The sequence below is a fragment of the Camelina sativa genome, chromosome 11 (assembly GCF_030686135.1).
Source record: "Camelina sativa cultivar CO46 ecotype springtype chromosome 11, ASM3068613v1".
Lineage (NCBI taxonomy): Eukaryota > Viridiplantae > Streptophyta > Magnoliopsida > Brassicales > Brassicaceae > Camelina > Camelina sativa.
Window position 1 is genome coordinate 15,287,292 of NC_141890.1, and position 22,587 is coordinate 15,309,878.

At 34.8% G+C, this 22,587-nt stretch overlaps 3 protein-coding genes across 5 annotated transcripts; all 3 read right to left on the minus strand.

Moving 5' to 3' along the window:
* Nucleotides 1-6,484: 6,484 nt before the first annotated feature.
* LOC104723590 (CASP-like protein 1E2) lies at nt 6,485-8,213 on the minus strand. The gene is made up of 2 exons (XM_010441972.3): nt 7,550-8,213; nt 6,485-6,916 (listed from the first exon to the last, which is right to left on the minus strand). Exons 1-2 carry the CDS (start codon nt 7,792-7,794, stop codon nt 6,586-6,588), a joined length of 576 nt encoding a protein of 191 aa, XP_010440274.2. The 5' UTR covers nt 7,795-8,213; the 3' UTR covers nt 6,485-6,585.
* A 5,743-nt stretch (nt 8,214-13,956) lies between these two features.
* Nucleotides 13,957-17,823, minus strand: LOC104723591 (CASP-like protein 1D1). The gene is made up of 3 exons (XM_010441973.3): nt 17,315-17,823; nt 14,599-14,728; nt 13,957-14,388 (listed from the first exon to the last, which is right to left on the minus strand). The coding sequence occupies exons 1-3, from the start codon at nt 17,548-17,550 to the stop codon at nt 14,167-14,169; spliced, it is 588 nt and encodes a 195-aa protein (XP_010440275.2). The 5' UTR covers nt 17,551-17,823; the 3' UTR covers nt 13,957-14,166.
* Nucleotides 17,824-19,472: 1,649 nt separating this feature from the next.
* LOC104723593 (uncharacterized) lies at nt 19,473-21,213 on the minus strand. 3 transcript variants are annotated; one of them, XM_010441974.3, is made up of 3 exons: nt 21,067-21,213; nt 20,005-20,913; nt 19,473-19,898 (listed from the first exon to the last, which is right to left on the minus strand). In XM_010441974.3, exons 2-3 carry the CDS (start codon nt 20,713-20,715, stop codon nt 19,656-19,658), a joined length of 954 nt encoding a protein of 317 aa, XP_010440276.2. In that variant the 5' UTR covers nt 20,716-20,913; nt 21,067-21,213; the 3' UTR covers nt 19,473-19,655. The 3 variants fall into 3 exon arrangements, with proteins under 3 accessions (XP_010440276.2, XP_010440278.2, XP_010440277.2); XM_010441976.3 differs by having other exon boundaries at nt 21,072-21,200; XM_010441975.3 differs by having other exon boundaries at nt 21,077-21,177.
* Nucleotides 21,214-22,587: the final 1,374 nt, after the last annotated feature.

Consider the following 22,587-nt stretch of genomic DNA (forward strand, 5'->3'; position numbering starts at 1 on the left):
GGAAGAGAAAAGTAGTATGGGAAACCGAAATGTGAATACAATATGTAGAAAAAGAGTGTGAATACATTTTATTTTTTTTTGGCATACAAGAGTGTGAATACACATTTAAATCGAAACTTGGGAAAAGAAAAAGAGACAAATCTGTGAAGTTTTTGGCTCGGTGTGTTCCTTGTACATATCATATAAGGTTAATATTAGTAAGCAAAAAAATGATATTCGAAAGTGCGTCCGAATAAATTTGAGATGGATATCGTTACTTTGGAATTTATATGTGAATTCGTACCAAAAACAATGTTGAGTTTACGATTAAGTGAGATGTTTCTGTTTTGGAAAATTGTTGGGCAATTTATGCTAATTAAATCGAGTGTCTTGTACTTGATCAGCAAAAGATAATTTCTATTACGTATCTGATATGGTAAATGTAATAAGATGATACAAATAACTTGTAATCGCACAATCACACCAAGAAATCAACAAACGATTGATTGAGTATTCATAAAACACTAATCGATAAGCAAGCTCCCAGATTGGGAGAAACCTAGCAAGTATTTTTAAAAAGTTTTTACAATTTTTTCTGATAAGATTTTCAATGATAATCGAAAATAAAAACAATCACATGGTTTTGATGTCTGCCCCAACGGCTTCTTAGCCGTTTAATCCTCACTCTCCACGTGTACCGCTTGAGATAAGCCGACTAAATTGATTCCTTCTCACGTGCCACTCACACGTATGGTTCTGTATCACAACTTCCCCTCCTAACAGAACCTTGACCTCAAGGTTCTAAACCTCAAACGCAGGAAACTTCTTCTTGAGATCGAAAAGGAACTCCCAGGTTGCTTCTTCCAATGGTTCACCAACCCACTTAACCAAAACCTTGGTAGCTGCTCGTCCTTGTCGATTCACCATCTTCCTTTCCACAATCAAATCAGGTTCTTTGACAAATACCTCAGGCATCACAGTCGGTAGTTGAGTAGTGGTGGACACATTACCAACGAGAACCTTCAGTTTAGAGACATGGAATACCGGATGTATCTGGGACGGCGATGGGAGAGCCAACTTATACGCAACCTTCCCACATTTGTCAATGATCTTGTAAGGACCGAAGTACTTGGGTGATAACTTTGATTTGCCCTTGAAACCACAGAGTGTTGACGGTATGGCTGAAGCTTGACATACACATATCCACCAATCTCAAAGTCACGCTCCGTGCGATGTTGATCCGCAACTTGTTTCATCCTGTGCTGTGCTCGAAGCAGGTGGAACTTAAGGAACTTCAACATATTCTCCCGTTCCTGTAACGAGCGAGCCACCACAGCCACCTTGCTCTCTCCTGGTAAATATGGAAGATGAACTGGAGGAGCTTGACCGTAAACTGCCTCGAACGGAGTCATGTTGGTGGACGTATGGTAATTGGTGGTGTACCAATATTCTGCCAAAGCGATCCACTTGCACCACATGTGAGGGTGAGCGTGGCACATACAGCGCAAGTACGTTTCAAGACATCTGTTGACTACCTCTGTCTGACCATCGCTTTGAGGATGGTACGCACTGGACATCTTAAGAGAAACCCCCTGAAGAGAAAAAAAACTCCTTCCAGAACTCGCTTGTGAACACTGCATCTCTGTCACTCACGATCGAAGTCGGACAGCCATGAAGTTTAAAAACATTGTCCAAGTAAGCCTGAGCAACCGAAAGAGCACTGTAAGGATGCGACAAAGCAATAAAATGTGCTACCTTACTGAGTCGATCCACAACCACCATGATAACTGTCTTTCCGGCAGAGTCAGGCAAGCCATCAATGAAATCCATAAAGACATCGCTCCACACTGTCTCTGGAATTGGTAGTTGCTGTAATAGACCAGGAGAAGCTGCATTATCGCTTTTGCATTGTTGGCAGACACTACAACCCCGAATAAACACTTGAATGTCCTTCACCATTCCCCTCCAGTAAAATAAACCTCTCACCCTCTGATAAGTAACTTCACGACCCGAGTGACCTCCCACACCAGAGCAGTGTAGCCATTCCAATATCGAGTTCTTAATAGCAACATCAGCGGGTATGACAATCTTATTCTTGCGCCTGAGAATGTCTTGGCTCCAGGAGTAATTCTTCTTTGCTTCAGGGTTCTGTTTCAAACAAGCAATAATGTCCTGAACCACGCTATCTGTAGCATACGCAGCCTGAATTTCTCGCAATAAATCACATTCAACTGTTGATATCGCCATATGCAAGATCTCAGACCCTTCTACTCGAGACAAGGCATCCGCTGCTACATTTTCCTTACCCTGCCTGTATTGAATCTCGTAATCAAACTCCAACAATTTTGGCAGCCACTGTTGCTGTATTGGTGTATTGAGTCTCTGTTCCAGCAGATACTTGAGACTTTTTTGATCCGTTTTAATCACGAAGTACTTTGACAAAAGATAATGTCGCCATTTGCGGACTGCAAAGATAACTGCCAACAGATCCTTCTCGTAGATGGATAACTGAAGTTGCTTCCCTTCAGTTGACGACTAATATAGGCCAGCGGATGACCCTCCTGCATCAGTACCGCACCAATTCCCTGACCACACGCGTCTGTCTCCACCACAAAAGGTTTTTCAAACAAGGGCAAAGCTAGTACAGGGGCATTATAGAGAGCATCCTTCAGTTCCTGAAAAGCACATTGTGCTCTCTCTGACCACTCAAACGCATCCTTTTTAGTCAAAGCATGCAATGGTGCTGCGATCACACCAAACCCTTTGATAAACCTTCTATAGTATCCGTCTAAACCCAAAAAACCTCTCAACTGTTTCAGGGTAGTAGAAACCGGCCAATCCTGCACTGCCTGAATCTTTGCAGGATCAGTAGCAATACCCTCATGGCTGATGAAATGGCCTAGATACTCCACTCTAGTAACCGCAAACGCACACTTACTCATCTTCGCAAACAGTTTATGAGCACGCATAACTTCAAAGACACTTTGCAAGTGATGCACATGTTCCTCCAAAGATGGACTATAGATAAGGATATCATCGAAAAACACAAGAACAAACCTCCGGAGAAAAGGATTGAAAACTGCATTCATCAGGCTTTGGAAGGTTGCCGGTGCATTTGTGAGACCGAAGGGCATAACCAAATATTCATAGTGTCTGCTATGTGTTTTAAAAGCAGTCTTATGAACATCTGGAGGTGACATCCTGACTTGGTGGTAGCCGGCCCTTAAATCGATTTTAGAGAACACCTTAGACCCTTCCAGTTCATCCATTAAATCCTCAATCAACGGTATAGGGAACCTGTCCTTCACAGCCATCCCATTGAGTTCTCTGTAGTCCACACATAAACGCCAAGTGCCATCTTTTTTTTTGACCAACATAACTGGTGACGAATAAGGGCTGGAACTAACTTGTATGGTTCCACCAGAAAGTATGTCCTCCACAATTTTATCAATTTCATTTTTTTGATGCAACGCATAACGGTAAGGACACTGGTTAACTGGATTAGCACCCTCCGACAGCTTGATATGATGGTTGTGATGATCTCTAAATGGGGCAGTTCAGTTGGTTCAGCAAAAACATCAAGAAATTTCTCGACAATGTCCCCCACGATTGTCTCTTCCGTGCTACCTCCAACCAATGTGTTCAGTGTAAAAGAAGTCAACTTTTCCCCCTCTTTGACGTTCTGTACACACAACATAGCGAATTGAGCTTGCTCATGTTATAACTTCTGCAGTTTTTGTGCATTGACATCTCGAACTGAACCTTGTTTAAGGCCATTCAACAATACCTTCTTCTTGTTGAATCAGAATCGCATCTCCAAATTCTGAACGTCCCAATTAATGACGCCCAATGTCTCCAACCATTGAATCCCAAGCACCATATCAACCCCTTGGAGAGGAATAAGCAACACATCCGATTGAAATTGAGTAGAGTTGAGCTTCCACTTAAAATTCCTGATCGTACCCTCCACTCTCAATTTCCTACCATCAGCCACAGACACTCGAGTGAGCCCTGTAGACTCCACTACACACCTGAGCTTATCTGCCTTTCTCGAATCTACAAAATTGGGAGTTGAACCAGAATCTACTAACATAAAAAGGATCTCTTTGTCCACTGTTCCTTTTACCCTCATAGTTTTGTAATCTGAAATTCCAGATACAACATTGACCGAAATGCGAGACATGTTAGACTCTTCTTCTTCCACCAACTCCTCCACTGCGTCCTCAAACTCCTCTTCCACATCCATCCGGAATAGTTGTGTTTTCTTATGCACCAGATAGTGTTCAGGAGTATACTTCTCATCGTAGAAATAGCATAGACCCTTCGCTCTCCTCTCACTCATTTCCTGCTGAGAAAGCTTCTTAGTCGGATTACCAACTGCTTTGAAAGATGTTTTTCCACCCTGATGATCAGTTTTAGCTACCGACTCACCTCCTCCCTTGCTAACCGTACCTTGTTTAGGAGACCAAGCTGCATTGGTAGACTTTTTGGGATGTGCCTTCTCATACAGCCTGCCTAACAAGAAACAGTGTCGCACTGTCACTGGCTGAAACATCCTTACATGCATCTGCGTGTCCAACCTCAATCCAGCCAAGTATACACTCACCAAGTACTCTTCCGGAAGGTTCAATCTGATTTTAATCAGAGTAAAATTTTGATGATAATCATCAATTCCATTGGTTTCCTGCAACTCTTTGAGCTCAGCCATGGGATCATCTCCCACATCCTCGAACCTTTCCTTTAGCAACCTCACATATCCATTCCAGTCATATAAGACTTCCAACCCGACCCCTGTTTGAACAAAATCATGATGCCACGATGCCGCATGACTATCAAAAGGAATCGACGCAGTTCTCACTTTCATATCATTAGGGGTGAAGTCTACACCAAAAAATTATTCTGCCTTAAACAACCACTCCTTAAGACGAGTCCCATCAAACCTAGGAAAGTCTATTTTTCCCAATCTAGTAACACCACCCTAATAATACTGAGCCTCAGGCCTTACCAGATCAGGTCGATCATCCCTCCTTGCCTCTCTTGACCCAGATCCACTACCTGTAGATGGAGAAAACGCTGATCCCTCCGGTTTCGTTTTTGGTGAAACATCCGGTGATATCTACACCGACTTCCCCTTAGCAGACGCATCCAACGGAGGTTTAGTAGTCACTCGCCTTAACAGCTCGTATAGATCTGTAAAGCGCTGCAGTGTCTCTTGGTGTCGCTCATCGACTCGAGCCTCCAAACGAGACATCCTCTCTTCCATGTTTTCTTCCTTCCGATCTGAGTCAACCTTCCGATCCGAATCGACAACCTCTTCCTTCGTCGCTTCACTGACTTGCGATCTCGTTCCCATCATCTTAGCTCCAAGGATCGACTTCGCTCTGATACCTTTGATACAAATAACTTGTAATCGCACAATCACACAAAGAAATCAACAAATGATCGATTGAGTATTCATAAAACACTAATCGATAAGCCAGCTCCCATATTGGGAGAAACCCAATAAGTATTTTTAGAGAGTTTTTAAAATTTTTCTGATAAGATTTTCAATGATAATCAAAAATAAAAACAATCACATGGTTTTGATGTCTGCCCCAATGGCTTCTTAGCCGCTTAATCCTCATCTTCCACGTGTACCGCTTGAGATAAGCCAACTAAATTGATTCCTTCTCACGTGCCACTCACACGTATGGTTCTGTATCATAAGATTATTCGCATGCACTTTTAAGTGTTTTTGAATGATTAAACTCAGGTGCAGATAAGCTTTTAATCCGGTGAATCTTTCCTCTTTAACTATTGTGTGAAAATGAACGGTGACAAAAAAACGAGTTAATTATATGATTTATTAAGAGATAAGGAAATAAATATTTCCCTTTGTGTATTATTTTTAAATTTTGGACGCCACCAAAAAAGTTAATAACGAAATGGAGAACTGTAAGTCTGTAACGTAAGATCATAAGAATTTTAAAAATTAAGAATGACAACATAACCTCATATATTAAGTTAGATGACCAGTTCGTTTAGCAAAATGATACATCCACCTTTAAAAGAGAGAAAAACGTGAAAGTTTGGAATAATTGGCATGTTAAATATATATATATATATATATATATATATTGGCATGTTAAAATTGTTATACTTTGTCTAAGAAAGTCATTGCTTTTCCCACTCTCGTCAATTATATGACTCTCATAAATTTATATCACTTTCTTTGGTGTCGATGGCTTGATGCTGTCGAAACTTTTGGCCCTTCTCAGCTGAATGATCGATTTAAACCTTTTCAGAATGTTGCTCCACAGGTTTGAAAGTTAACCTGTTCCATATAATTTTTTGATCAATTTCTTGTATCTCACGCTAACTTATTTTCCCGTGAAGAAAAAAAAAAAAAAAACACGAGAAGAATTGTTTCTAATTGATATACCTCCATACTAGTGGTTAGGATATCTTATCATGTTGTTATTAATAAGGAAAAAAAATAGTTTTCGAAATATGAATAATTGGTCGGTTCACCATGAAAACGATATGATTAAACATAAGAAGTTCATGATTGTTGATAATTATTTTACAACACACAAAACGACAAGAAACAGAAACCGAAACATCAAACTAAGGAAGCTTGATGGCATCAAGAACAACAAGAAGCATAAAGACAGCTGCAGCAAGAAGACTGAGAGGAAGCGAAGGAGCAGCTCGGTGACAGAATTTTCCAAAAACGCCGCAAACTTTCTTCCACATGACATGTTTGTTCCCTTGTAAACCCATTAGCCCAATTGCTCCGGCGGCTCCCGTGCCGGAAAACAGCAAAGCCACCATCAATAAATCTCCTAGCAAAACCGTCATTAACAACCCTTTGCTTCTTCTGCCTTTGTTGATCATCAAAATCGCTAACGAGATTACTGTGTAACCGCAAGCTATCACGTTTACTGAAATGTGGTACCTACAACATTTGTAATGCTACATTGCTCATTTCAGAAGTTTATGTATCTCTACTGTAATCACTTCCCTTTTTTCTTTTGCCATCAAAAAAAATAAAATTTAAAATATGTATTAGTTTAGCAATTTATATATGAATTAATGTTTCTAGACTCTGAATTTATTTAGATATACAGGCTCTGCGTTTGTGGTCATGCCAGCTAGAACTGTTGGACACTAAATTTTAAAGTAAAATAAATTAGGAGCTGGGGAAAGGCCAGGTAAAAATTGGCTATGGGCCAACATTGACGCTATGTCACTGATTTGGTAGTTGGACATTTATGATTAACTACAAAATTTACTATACACTAGTCAGTTTTTCTATGATTTGGTATTATTAATATGCATTTAGGTGTAACATTACTCTACGCACCCATAAATCTAAGGTCAATTATGCAAAATATTAGTTCAGCAGTCCTACGCATGCAACCAACCGTAAGAGTCTAATCAAATTTATCATGTTTATAATTATCCGTGATTGATGTTTATTTCAACCATGTAGACGACATATAGAGCTAATGAGAACGTGCACTAAATAACCAAATTTGACATTTTTTTTCTTTCTGAAAATTGGTAAAATAGTAAACAAGAGACTTACACAAAGGCAGACAAGTAAGTGGCTTTGGCGGTTGTAGTGATATCAAGAGGAGGTAAAGTGGGAATAAGCTTGAAAGACACAACCTTTGTTTGCTTTGCGACACCAAGTACTGTTGCAGCCGCCATTGTTAAGACCAATGCCAACACTCTCAAAGTCAACTCAACTCCTTTTCTCGATCCATTGATCTCCTTCCTTTCTTTCTCCATCTCCATCCCATTCATATTGTGCTTGCTCTCGTGTTCCATTTAGGGATCAGAGACAAGTGAAGATGATCAAAAATGAGAAGAGAAGAAGTGAGAATAAATTATCTTCTAGGCTATTGATGCTCTCGATGTAAGAAGAGATGAGTATATATATTGAATACGTTTACTTGCATGATAAATAATATAAATAAATTGTCACTTAATAATGTCTACGTGGCTTTATGTGGCGCGACCGCGCGAGAGAGATTTATAACTTAGAGAAAGGAAAAAACAAATTATTAGACTTGAGGGGTTGTTCGTGTAAGCTAGGTATCAAATAGGGTAATTAACACTGGTATCGTATGTCAGTCAATTACCAATGATCAAATTACATCCGAATAAATTTAAGATATGGATATCAAAACTTTTGGATTGGTAAAACACCAATATAAAATATATTTGTTTCGTACTCCATATGTTTTAATGAATTTTGTTCTAAAAGGAAGAATGATATATGTGATACAGGGATCTAAAATAGATATTTTCGGATTGCCCACATCCTCATTATCGGCTTTTGAGTGATTTGACTAGAATACAAAATTGATTCTAAGTTTGGCAAGCGTCTCTATTTTTAGTTATTGTGTGAAAATGATTGGTGGCGATAATATTGTTGTGTTGTCGTTATATAAGATTCATAACGAAATGATTAGTATTACTGACATAAGAATCTCATTTCTAAGTACAATGAATACAGAAGGAAAAAACAGTTTTATTTGTATTGTTGCTTAAATTATAGGCAACAACCACTAATAAAAGGTTAATAACCAAATCTTATGTCACTCTCTATTCTAGATATAAATCTAATTAATTTAAATATATGGTTATACACTTATTTTAGAAATTGCTAGGTGCTAATCGGGCGGTTGGGGTGAATCTAGCGCCTAAATAGAAAATCGGAGAGTAAATGGGATTAATTGGGAACTATTTTTTAGATTATTTTATTAAATTAATAATAAAATAAAAATATATAATATTAAATATATGTATAATTCTGTTTATGTTAAAATAAAAATATCAAATAAGATAGAAAATTATAATATTGTCCTTAAAATTACGGTAAACACATAAAAACGTAATTTTAAAAGAAAATTTGTAAAACATCATAAACTCTTAATTTAAATATTTAAATAACAAAAAAATACATATTTGATTTATATTTGGCTCTGAAAATAATCATTATATACAAAATTAAGCGGGAAGTAATCGGATTATACGAGTTATAATCAAATTAGACAAGTATAATTAGATAATTGATGCTAAACGGGGATTAGTTATTAATCGAGACGGAGAGGGTGTGCCTAGTGATTTTATGGGGCGTAATCGGTACTAGGCGGGGATTTTTAAAAGAGGGGCTATACTAAGACTATATTATTATTAAAAAATATTTTAAAATAAAATAAATTACAAAAATTAGTTTACATAAATTCATAAAAGAATCCGCAATTTTTGTTATTTTTTTACAAGACTGGATGTGAAATGCGTACATAATCTTCATGTGTTGCTTCCATTGTATTCTCCAACACATGTGGAGACGCCGCCTCTGGTACAATGTTAACATCTGCGTATGGAAAATACTCATATGTATTTCTTGGAGCTTGAAAATTTGTAGCATTTAGTGGAAACATTGCTTCTTCACCGATAAAATCACTTGCCCCCGAAGATTCTCCAACATGATAATATTGTTCTCCATGGTTCAGCCAAATATAATAATTTCCTTTAAACCCCACCCGATAAAGATGTCTAGTGACCGTTCTTCCATCACGCTGCTTTCCATTCTTACACCGAGCACAAGGATACAACAAAGTGTTGGTTTCCCGATAAGATGCTTGATTACAAACGAATTCGATAAAAACATCAATCCCCGCCATAAATGTTTCTGTAATACAATTTCTGACTGGATCAATACGTTGATCCATCCACTCTCGATTTTGAAAATAATAAGACATGAAACTTTTGAAAAGAAAAACAAAACTCTCTCCCGATTTTTTTGGTTCTTACTTGCTTAATGGATATGGAAACTGAAGCGAGAAACGTTTTGCTTTTATAGAAAACTTTAGCCACGACTTAGCTACGAATGAAACGTGACTAATATAACTACGAATAAGTCACGAATATAAATCGTGACAATATTTTGAAGATATTCTCACCACTATTGCTTCTGCAAACTCTCAATCTTGTCGAACTAGTTGGATTAGACGTCTCATTCGGTGGGATGGCCACGAAAATGTCAGCATTATTTAGTGGCTATACAACCATATCACTTTAACTCTGATGGGATGTGTAATTTGGTGGAGAAGTCACGAATTTGTCACGATCGATATTAGTGGCCACGATAATTCGGTGGGTTAGTCACGAATGGGCCACGAATATACTTCCTGACAGTGAGCTAGTCACGAGTTAGCTACAAACAATATTGTGGTTATAGAGTCTTCTTACTTTCCGTGATACAGTGTGATGTGATGGATAATTCGATGGAATAACCACGAAATAGCCACGAAATTGATCGTGTCTCTTTAGCCACGAATGTATTCTTGACATATCAGTGACAAATATAGTCACACTGATGGTTCGTGATTATTTCGTAGCCAATTTTGTCACGAAGGTGCTACGAATAGAATTTGTGGCCTATTCGTAACAAATAATTTTTTAGTCACGATGTTTGGTGACAAAAACGTGGCTATACGATTTTTTTTACTAGTGAATCAACCAGTTGAGGATCTCACATATGATCTAACCCATCATTGTAAATAATTCATTTAATAGAATGTTTTTCACAAATGTTAAATTTTAGAAAAAATATTTAATTATGAAAAACTAAAAAAAAAACTAAACATCAAATATTAGACTAATGCACAATAGTTCTATCACATTTTCAAGATCATTTTATTTTTCTTTACATACAAGGAAAATGAATTCCCAAAGCTTCATATATATAATTCCTATATCGATCACGGAATGGAGAGCAACTCGACGAATTCTACAGCAACTTGGATTATAAAAAAGATTGGTAGTTTATGTGGGGACATCCATTGAAGGTCATGAAGAACTTAATGCAACAATGGCAGTTGGCAAGTCTGGTCACTGACAGCTCGCTTTGGAAATACTCAATTTAAGAGCGAAATAATATACGGCGAGTCTTCTTCATACACCATACGATTTGTGATACCAACTCGGATACGTGTCAATGCAAACAGTGACACGTACTAACTTCTACAAGGATTATACGTAATAAAATTTATATCACATTACAAAAAAAAATACTTAACTAGAAGTCTAGTACTATATAGTATTACTCAAGACACATATATAACCTGTTTAATGCAAAAAGGCTCTTGCTCGCCACAACGAAATCGAATGACTCGAGCTGTATACTCTCTTCCCTAGTAAAATTCGACTAAACTAACCCTAGTAGAGATATTAAACCTTCTATTTTTATATTGACCTGATGAAAGAACTCATATATTTTCCTAAAACACAAATAATTTGGAGTCATCTTTTATATATATAGATATATATATATATATATATAGAGAGAGAGAGAGAGATTTTGTTTTAAATTTTACTTCCACGTTAGCTTAAGCTCCACAAACGTTTTTTGTATTGTCCTCTTTAAATCCATGTGTTCGTTCATGCACTAGCGCTTTGTTCCCACGGCAGCTATGCACCAGCTTATTATTCTTCTGCACCAACTCAAATTGCTTTATTCTGTGTGATTAGTTTTTTTTTTAATCTAAACTTCAGTTTTAATAAATTAGTCTTACCAGAAATACATTAAAATGACTTTATATATACTTTAATTTTCACTGGAATATATTTTTAGAATCAACCAATATACAGTATAACTAAAACTTAGGTTTGGACCATTTACTAAGAGAATTAAACTAACTAATCAAATTTTCCTCTCTTTTTATAAGAGAAATTTCAGACATTGTTTGTTCTAAGAATATAAGTAATCCAATAATCATAAAAGATCATTTTACGAGAAACGAAACGAAGATCTAAGAGGATAATATATTTTATAATACATGATCATTTTAGAATATGAATTTAATGTCCGTAGAGAACCATATCACTCAGTGTTAGAATAATATATCCTTTTAATATCCACGAAGATCGTCTGAAAGAAAATTGAAAGTCAAAGGACCATCACTAGATTTGTGATTTTGTCAAGTTCCGCCGAAGAACAATTTTTGGATTTTACTTCTAATGCTCAAATAAATGTACTCGAAGTTCCCAATGCCGTTGGTAGCGGCAAATAAGCGACACTACTTGTTATTTTGGAACTCGGTGTTCACATTGTGAATTAATGAAACCCTATGTTTTATCCTAAATACTTTCTATTTTTTGTGATTATGTCTTACCAAAAATAAAGCGTTAGGACTTCTTCCATATCAAGAAAGTTCACAATATCTAAGCCTTGAGTAAGCAAATTGCTTTCCACGAGATCGACCTTTGCCCAAAGAAAGTGATAGAGTTTCTTTAATTGTGTTTTAGGTAATCTTTTGGTTCAGAAAAAAAAACGATAAGTCAGAAGTTGATTTTGAAAGATTGATGGAGAGATATAGTACATATAAAATCATTTTATTTTATTTTCCAAGAATTTATTTCTAATGATTTTCAAAATTTTCTTCTTTTAAAAATGATCAAACTGATAATAGAAATTGATTTTAATTTTTATGTAAAAAAATTATATAAAAAAAGGTTTGTATTTTAAATTTGTAAATGGTGATATAGACGATCAGTATCGGCGTCCATAACATCTAAAACTTAGCAAAAACCCAAATTTGTTTGTCATCATTACGTACACTTTCAGTGTATCCCAATAAAAATAGTAGAACTCATTTATTTGAACTGACTAATCAAATTTTCTTCTATATTCATTATTTGAAACAGACGTATAACGGTGTATGTAGGCCGTATAAAGTCTTATAATGTCTCTGGGACAGGTAGTCATGGGACAATGAGCTCGTGTATCCGTTTTCTTCACATCTTTATTTATTTTCTGCGAGTATTAATCATTTGAATTACCAGATTCGTTTACAAGAAAATATTTCGTTTTCATTATTTAATTTTTATGAGTTGTCAAAACAGTTCCAAACTAATTATTCAGGTAGTTTGGATAACCTATATAGTATTAGTAGTAGTATCTAATAAAGGACACATATTAATTGCGATTATAAATATCTCACACACATTCTATATTTGACAATTAGAGGTTTCTTAGACTATCCTCATTGGTGTTTCTTATTAGAAACTTTTACAATAAAAAAATCAAAAAGTAATGAAAAGTTATGAGCAAGGAGAGAAACGTTTCTTCATCAAAAAACATTTGAAATGTTTCTTGCATTATTAGACTATCTTCATTGGTTCAACTTACTTCAAAAAATTAAATATAATCAAACAATTAAAATATTAATTTATTTTGTTTTTAAGAAACTCTGTGGATTTTTTTTTACTGATGACGATAGTCTTACACGCACTCGTTAGCTAAAATGTTATCACGATATTGTTATTGGTATGTACGTCGTCATGGACATCTCGCATTCAGACTCAAAGATGCGTACATAAGTAGTTAAATTGTACTTAATAGATAATCTTAAATTATGGGTTCTCGTGGGGCTACGCTAATTAAAAAAAAAAAAAAAAAAAAAACAACCGTGACAATACAAATACCAGCTCTCAGCGGTCAATAGCCAATAGATCATCTTTACTCTTAACCAAATTATTAATCAGAATCATTCCTGAACCGTTACCTTTTACTATAAAACTATTCCCTCTGAAATTTATAAATTCAATTGTTAGAATTTTCATACATATCAATCAGAATGTGATTATGATCAATGTATATATATTTTTTTTCTTACAAATTTCTTATAACTCTAAATCGATATTACTGTTCAACGAATTTTTCTTAAAGATTACATTCATCACCAATAATTAAGTCAATAACTAATAAATAACACATATATAAAAGCTTTAAAATTTTATATCTTTGTGAAACAATTTTTTTTTCTAAAACATGGATTATTTAAGAATGGAATTAAGAAGTGCAATCTCTTTCTTTCTTCAACCATAATACTTTTCTTTATGACTGCAAAAGAATGTTTAGCCTCAACTCCACCAATAAGATCGATAAAAAGACTGGTCATTAATTAACGAATCATCAATCCAAACATAAAATAACATTCAATAAAGATTCACTAGAAACCTCGGGTTACAAATAAACTAATCACACAATCATATAAAACCAAAGAAAATATTACGACACAAATGAAACTAAACACACAAAAGTCAACTTCGACAGAGACCAAAGAAACAAGTACAAAATCAATACGAATTGACTAAAACATAAACAAAGAACACAAAGAGAGTAAATCAACGGATTCTCTTGTAAAGGGAGATCACAGAGATGATAGAGAGGAGGAGGAGGAGGATCGAAGCTACCAATGAGACGCCTAGTGCGCCTGCAACATGACGGCAAAACTTATCGTAGGCATGACATATTTTGACCCATCTCACTTGTTTGTTTCCCTTCAGACCAAGATAAGCTACTCCACCTCCCGCTCCGGTCGCTGAGGCCACTATCCCAACCATCACCTGCACAAAAAACGATGTCGTTGAATATTCAATAATAGAACAAAACATTTAGTTGTTTACCATAAAGTGATTTTTGTCTTAATAACACCTAAATTAATTGAAATGCTTTTAGTTGTTTTTTGTTTTTAAATAGAAATATATAATAAAAATATTACCCCAAATATAGTCCAAGTTAATTTATAGTTTCATTTTTTACGGTTAATTAATTACCGCATCCATAATGGCAAGGTTGAGCAAGAGAATCGCAGAGCAAGAGGAAGGCTTCTTGAAAGCAGATACGGTAGCAAGTGTAGATAGAATACTGTAAATGCAAGCCACCGAGAGTGCCACCACAAAGTATCTACGCATAAAACAAAACAAAAAAAAATAGATTCACTTATCAGATACTCCATAAATCTATACTAATAAAAAATATGAGCTATAAGCTCCTAAAACCATCAACCTAAAATTTTAAACAACCAATAGAAATTTGACATATCATTTATTAACATTTTATACAATTTCCAGAATTTTCTATATTAAAAATTATTTTAAACAACCTATCATGATTTGACATGTCATTCATTAACATTTTTTAAATTTACAGAATTCTTTAGAAAAAGGAAAATTTTAAATTTATGGAAATCAAAGAACTAAGCACAATATCCCACATGTGCTAGAAATTTTTAGACAATGGTTCAGAACCAGTATAAATAAGATTAATATGCTTCCAACATCGAATGAGCAGGAAAGTTTGATTTATCAGGCGTCCAAGTTTAAAAGTTTTATTTGGTTTGATCTGGTTTTTTATTTGATCAAATTAAAACTTTAAACAGTTTCAAAAAAAAAATTATAATATTTAAAAATTTGAAAAGTTTAAATATTATAAATATTGAAACTTTTAAAAGTTCTTAGCTTTTAAAAAGTTTTTAAATATTAAAAGTTTTAAATTTTAAAAGTTTAAAATATTATAAATATTGAAATTTTTTAAAAGGTTCAAATTTTATATTTCAAAACCTTTTAAAAGTTTAAACTATTATAAATATTGATGCAAAACATAAATTACCTTATTTATCTACATTTGTGCTTTTTATTTCTTATGAGTTGGAAAACATATTTTTGTGTATGATTTTATAGATGAGTTAATATTCTTTCATTAATTTTTTATTTTAGGGTCTAAGGAAGAAGGATTGACATCGCAAGACCTTAATTTGATGTTTGAGTCAAATTTTGAGGTTTAAAAAAGAAAGATGGACGACAAACACACATGTTTTATTAGCTATACATAGGCATGACCAGGGTTACGGTTGTCACGGTTAAGGTTTATTAACCATCGGTTATGGTTAGAAATTTTTGTAACCTTAACCAGAACCGTTTAACAAATACGATTATGGTTTAAGCGGTTACTGTTATATACGGTTACAGTTATTTGATAATATGATATGATTGATATTATTTGATGATATAATATAATTGATATTATTTATTTATAATTAATATGTTCTTATAGTGTACTCATATTTCTATATATCATATGATTCATATTAAATAATAATTATTAGTATATTTTATTATGTTTTAAAAATATTATAAACCAAATAAGGATTTTGGTTTAAGAAGTTTCTAAACGCGTGGATCTAAAACCAAATAAGTATATGGATAAAATTGTCAATAATTGGGTGCATGTATTGACTATGCTCGTAATCATGAATTTCACAAATTTTATGAGAAAAGAAATGATTTTGTTTTTGGAGTTTGATGGGGTTAACAAGTTGTGTGGTAGTCTGAAAAAAGGTTTTTCAGTAGAACAATGTGAAGAAGTTGACGAGGAAGAAGAAGAAAAAGAGTATAACGAAAAACCAAACGGTAAAAGTTATAATGACAATTAACACAAAATTTGACAATGAAAATGACAAGAAAGAATATGAAAAATAAGAAAACATTGAATAAAAAACACGAAAACATAGGTGGTAGCGATCAATTAAATATGAAAACGAGTTAAATTCATGATTATAAAATTGTTTCGTTTTTCTGGTGGTCAAAGAAAATGGTTCAGGATATGTGAGGTCATCAGTTTGATTTTCCTCGCCTGGACGTCAAGTTAAATTTATAATTTTTTTTATCAGATTTGATTTTATTATACAACTGATTTTATATTTTAAAAAATTATGTATTTGATTTTTTTCCTTAATACTAATTTTAATTTTTTTATGAGATAATATTTTATTATTGTAATTAATCATATATAATTTTTATCAAAATATATCAAATAAACCGACGTTACGCGTGGGTTCAAAACCTAGTTAAATTAAAGAAGTATACAGTTTTAAAATCTTATTGAAGATGCTTTCTCCAACTTACTTTTGACTTTCCAAAATCTTTTCGAAATCTCAATTACTCCCACACGCATGCAAAAGTCAGTATATTAAAAAAAAATAAGCCATATACTATTGGGCAGTTGCACTTGCATGCAGATTGTTTGTTATATGCTTAAACTTTTAGCTAATGCTACATCTATTTATTCATATATGTATGACCAATCCCTGGTTTCTCAAAATTTAATTTTTTTTTTAGTGTTATAGAGAGGGGGGAAAAATACCATATGGTCTGACCAAATTTTTAATGGTCATTGTAATTTGTACATGACCGATCATCGTATTACAGTACTATCCGTATTTGACATGACTTATTTCTACTTGATATTAAAATATGGTCCACTAATTAAGAGCCGTGCTAGAAAAAAACAAGGTGTATTCCAAGTTAAGGTACAACGTTACTTCAAAAAGTACAATAAATCATAATTCCGAAAAATGTGCTTGACTTGACTATGATATATACCAATCAGAGATCTGAACCTTAGTCACGTTTACTATGAGATAACCAATCAACTTCGACGAACATACTAAATTATATATAGTAGATTAGTTAATTAATGAACGTAACTTACATAAGCGCCGGTGAGTTGGTGAACTTGGCAGTAGGAATCCGTTTGGTAGTTCCAGGGATTAATATATTCGTGGTCTGTTTACTTGTAACCATTACCACAATCGATGTCAAAGTGGCTGCAAACAGAACTATTCTTAGCAAAACTTGAGACATCCAACGACTCTTCGTCGTGGTGCCGCATCCTGGCACGGTCGACTTCTCGGTGTCCAACGTTGATTTGGTTTCATCAGAACCCATAACTCAATCTTGGAATTAAATGTTAGGAAAGGTGATGTGAATTCTGTGTGATGGGGAGGTGGTGATATGTTAAGTACGTTGAGAGGGGGGGTTTATATTGTGGGTTAAGTGTGTTTGAAAGAAGAAACATAATTGAGATGTATTTCTATAATAATGTTTATTAATATTATAGTATAAAGTCGTGGGACTAATATGGGTGGGTGTTTCGAACACGCTAGAGCAATTTGAAAATTGTAATTAAGAGTCAGTATGTTCATATATATCCGTTATGTTAAGATCTCATCTTCTGGCAGTCTCATCTTTATAGGTCTTATGGTAGTTGTTAATGTGCTACGCTAAAACATCGTGTGTGTGTGTGTGTGTGCAAGTGCATATATGTTACCGTACGTACCGATATTAGACTAAGAAAAAGGGACAGTCGTAACCTTTGTACGTATACGATAGACCGGAGCTAGTTGACATTTTAAAAAACATGTAAAAGTTTTGTAAGGTGCTGATTTAAAATCGAAAATAACTTTGAATTCCACGGTAGCATTTACTATTTTGTAAAAGTTTTTATGTGAGAAAAAGGTTTGAACTCAATATAATAAACCAATAAAACTAGACTTTATTTTAATTAGTAAGTTTGTTAAATACATTTTATTTGAATAACACATTACATGATTAAATCTCTATAATCTTTAACTCAATATATCATGACTTGTACTGATTGTAAACAAGATTTTAAAAGTACCGAAACCAATGACACACTTTAATAGAGTTTTGAAAATTCAAGATTGAATAACAATGAAGTCTTTCTAAAAATCTAAGGACCAATAATTCTTTAATTTTGATCAAGAATCCACAAGTTGATATATTTTCCTATATTTTGGGGGTTTTTTTTTAATTGCGTGTTGATATTCATTTGATATAATAACCTTGTAGTCATAGCAAATATATTAAGCTTAAGGTAAACGATAAAGTAATTTTAACAGATACGTCGGCTAACTCGATATAAGAAACTAATTTGACCTAAGAATATATTACCAAGTAGTGCGTTTAGTCATTGTTATAACTGATAAAGAAACTTATGATACCATCTAATTTAAGAAATAAACAAGATTCAGTCATAGCTTATGGATACCATAGTTTGACCGCTACTTTTTATTAGTATACGTAGAAATGCAGAGCAATTTAATGAAACTAGTACTATAAATATAACTAAAGATGCAATCTCTTCTTCTTAAACAAAGATAAGTGAGCTAGCAATAGTTGAGGAACACTTTTATATACATGCATGAAAAAATATGGTAACTAAAAAGATACGTTAACGGTTTGGCTAATTAAACAAATTGTGTCTCTATGACTATGTCAACAATAAATACAGATATGTATGGCAATTGTTATTTTATTTCCAAATTAATTATGGGAAAAAGATTCACAAAAATAAAATAAATTAGGCAGCTGTCGTGAATAAACGAAGATCATTGCCATGGAAACTAAAAGTGTATATGATAAGGCAATGATCACGACAGCGACGATGATGATTGATTTATCATCTTGAACTAAATTTTGTCAAAAGTCTTTTGTCCTCCAAAAATATCTATTGGAGATATGTGTTCTTTTCTCTTTACATACACGTATTTTTCTATACACAATTGTCGTTTTGTCAATATGTATATTAATGCGTATTTATACTTTTATACCGGTGAATCTTTAAATACAATAACTACTTTTTGATATTGAAAGCTGCAACATCTACTATCTAAAATGATATAATAGCGTCAAGGCTACTACCTTTTAACAAAAAAAAAAAAAAAAAAAAAAAAAAAAGGCTACTACCTAAAATGATACTACTCATTTATGAACAAGTATTCTCAAGGTAAATCATGTTGGTTTTTACAGTTCAATGTGTTTTAACGACGTACGAGTATGCCATCCCATTTTATAGTCTATATAAAGGATCTCTTAAGATAAGAATCCAACACAAACTTAAGTCACTAGAGAGCTAGCTAGTTTTAAACATGTACCACTAAAGACAGTAGTCATTAAGATTTATTATCAAAAAAAAAAACAAAAAAAAAAAGTTAGGAGATTGAGAAGCATTAATTCCCCTACGGATCCACTCATAAAGACAGAGTTAGGGTATCTCCAGCTCCAACATTGTAATTTGCAAGAGACTTGTCGTTGTCCTCTAAAACCCTGGCTTTTACACTAGTTAACTTTTGTGTGCTTGCTGGAATTTGGATCTTCCCAGCTAGTTTCTCCTTCAAACTTGCTACGCTTTCCGATAAAGACTGCACTGTGATCTCAATGACGACTTGCTCACCATCAGCATTGGGAACAGAAACCTTGATCATAGACGAGCCCTGTAAAAAGATGATGTAAAAATTAATGGTTAGATTCATACAACTATCACATACGTAAAGCAGAGGAAAGGACTGTATGGAATGTAATTAAGAAGGAGAAGATAACCGGATGTTGAGCAAGAAACTGGTCTTCTGGAACAAGGGGCGCTGACTCGTCAAGCCTTTGCCTCTTTGGATTTGGTTCCTCAAGTAGTGGTGGAGGAGGCTGCTGCTTTGGTAGCGGTGGAAACTGGTCCTTGTTAGCAAAATCATTGGCCACAGAAGCATGCCAATCCAACATAGCCTGCTCTCCTCTTTCAAGCCATTTATAATGCTGGGCAGGTTCCCACTGAATACGTTTGAGAAAAGCATCAGTAATGGCTTTCAGAAAAGCAGGACTATCACTCAGCTCTTGTCCCACATCAGTGGGCAGGGGAGTTAACACTTTGGCATACGCAACAACAAGCTCAGTAAACTGACGAAAGCAGCTATCAGTAGAGTTGATAAACCCAAGCTCAGGAAGATTTCTCTCAGCCAAACCCAACCAAAACTCACTCCCATACCAAGCCGCAAAGTGAGCTGTGAGCTTCATTGTATCAAACTCCCTGAGACTCATCTCTGGAGGAAGTCGCAACTGTAAACAATTAGGCAGAATAATGAACTGAGGCTTGGGTAAGGGTTGTTGTATTGCTGCAGCAGCCTCAACAACAACAACTTCATCATCATCATCCTTTTGAGAACGGTACTCAGCAAGCTTCTTCTGGTAAAACGCGTGAAAAGGATTTGATCTTTTCATAAACTGGTATCTTTCAGTGCGAAAATTATAGTCCCTGATCATCTTCTCAGCCTTGTCACCTTCTTTGGAAACGTAATTCTCTCGATAAGGGTTTTGATACTACCTGGAGGTGGCTCAGCGATTTCGCCAGTAATGATGACAGGAGCATCGTGAGTTCCGTTCCTGTATTCCACCGCCGCTATGTCGATCATCGTTTCCAGATCTAAATCGTTCTGCCACATTTTTTTTTCCTTCTTCTTTCTGCGAACAAAACCACAAAAACAATAAAACGATCAGATTCTTCTTATCGACATTTTTGGTTTCTAATACTATCAATCAAATTTACCGATTAGGTTGATTAAAGCTACCGACTAGTTAGGGTTTTTCTGGGAGAGTTAGAGAGAGACACCGTACCGTACCGTACCTCAGCTGAGAGAGATCCGCCGTAACGTCGAGAGAATCAACGAACGACTTGGAGGAGAGAAATCAATAGAAGTTGAACCGTCACTAGTCACTACGACGACGAACAACAAGTTCCCAAATGTGTTCGTTTTCTAATGGGCCTTTCATTTTTTGGCCTTGATTGGTAGTCTAATTAAAACTTGAATTGATTAATCACTTTGTTTTTTTTTTGTTTTTTTTTTTTTGTTGAAAATGATTAAATCAACCTTAATTAGTGTATGAACCGCATTGTTCAAGTCAGTAAGGGGTGTTATTCAATGAAGGTTTTTAATGGATTTAAAGTATTAGTAGATTTAATAGTCCAATGGTTTTGTAAAACTAAAAGTATCGTAATTCGTAATCATGTAAAATAGGAGTAGTACTTAATAAGAAGAAGGGCCACAATTGTAATATTGACAACAAAAAGAAGTTTAGTGATGAGAAGATTCTACCAAATAACAACATTGTGTAGTGTTTCAAACCAAGTGTCACGCACAAACAAAAGAAGAAATTCGAATCAAGAACCTTGTGAACAAGGAAGGGTTTCACGATACCATCTTTGATGTCCAGTAATGTACGGCCTTGCGTGATTCTTGCACATCCGCCATATTATGTGCCTTTGGAATTCCAAAGATCAGTTCAGAAACCGACACACCAAGATCGATACTAATCATGTCGACTTCTTGTAGTCTTGCAGTCCACTCATCTGGCGCCAAATCGGTTGGAGGAACACTGGTTATGAAAGCAGTTATTCGCGTTGAGAGAAGATTATGCTCATTTGCTAGAGCAGACTCTACGACGGGGTTGCACACTACAAGAAAACAGGATAATTTTCAACGGATGTACTGATGGAAATTTGTCTGTCGGAAATTACCGACGGATTTCTGACAGTTATCTGACGCCGAATGATTTTGTCAGTTTTTCGTCGGTAAGTTACCGACAGACTTTATCCGTCGGAAAACCGTCACTTTTTCCGACGGATATAGTCCGTCAGTAATATCCGTCGGAAATCCGTCGTAAAATATGTCCGTTTTACATTTTTCGAATTACCGACGGATTTCCGACGACCCAAAGTATCCGTTCTTATAGCCGTTTTATGACCGTTGCAGTTTCAAAATTTACTGACGGATTACTGACGGATTACCGACGGAAACCATTCTATATAAACAAATCGCTTTGTCTCATGTTCTCACTCATTTTCTCAGAAAAAAACGTACGTAAAATTTCTTCTTCTTCTTATTTTCGATCGTGGATGGACGGACCGATGCTCGATCCAGAATCAAATTTATTGAATGATGAGTATGCTCGTGGTGTTGGTGAATTTATGGAATTGGCTTGTCAACAACCGATCGCTCTAAAAACCCGTAAGTTGAAATGTCCATGTTCAATTTGTCAGAATTCTCACAATATTAGGATTGATTTAGTATGGGGTCATCTTTATTCCAATGGTTTTATGCCGGGTTACAAGATTTGGTTTCTCCATGGTGAAAGACC

Coding starts and splice junctions, on each gene's coding strand:
- LOC104723590 (XM_010441972.3), bottom strand. CDS start 7,794: ATGGAACACGAGAGCAAGCACAATATGAATGGGATGGAGATGGAGAAA. Junction 6,917..7,549: donor ACTTACTTGTCTGCCTTTGT/GTAAGTCTCTTG, acceptor CAAATGTTGTAG/GTACCACATTTCAGTAAACG.
- LOC104723591 (XM_010441973.3), bottom strand. CDS start 17,550: ATGGGTTCTGATGAAACCAAATCAACGTTGGACACCGAGAAGTCGACC. Junction 14,729..17,314: donor ACCAACTCACCGGCGCTTAT/GTAAGTTACGTT, acceptor TTTTATGCGTAG/ATACTTTGTGGTGGCACTCT. Junction 14,389..14,598: donor ACCTTGCCATTATGGATGCG/GTAATTAATTAA, acceptor TTTTTTGTGCAG/GTGATGGTTGGGATAGTGGC.
- LOC104723593 (XM_010441974.3), bottom strand. CDS start 20,715: ATGATCAGGGACTATAATTTTCGCACTGAAAGATACCAGTTTATGAAA. Junction 19,899..20,004: donor AGTTTCTTGCTCAACATCCG/GTTATCTTCTCC, acceptor ATCTTTTTACAG/GGCTCGTCTATGATCAAGGT.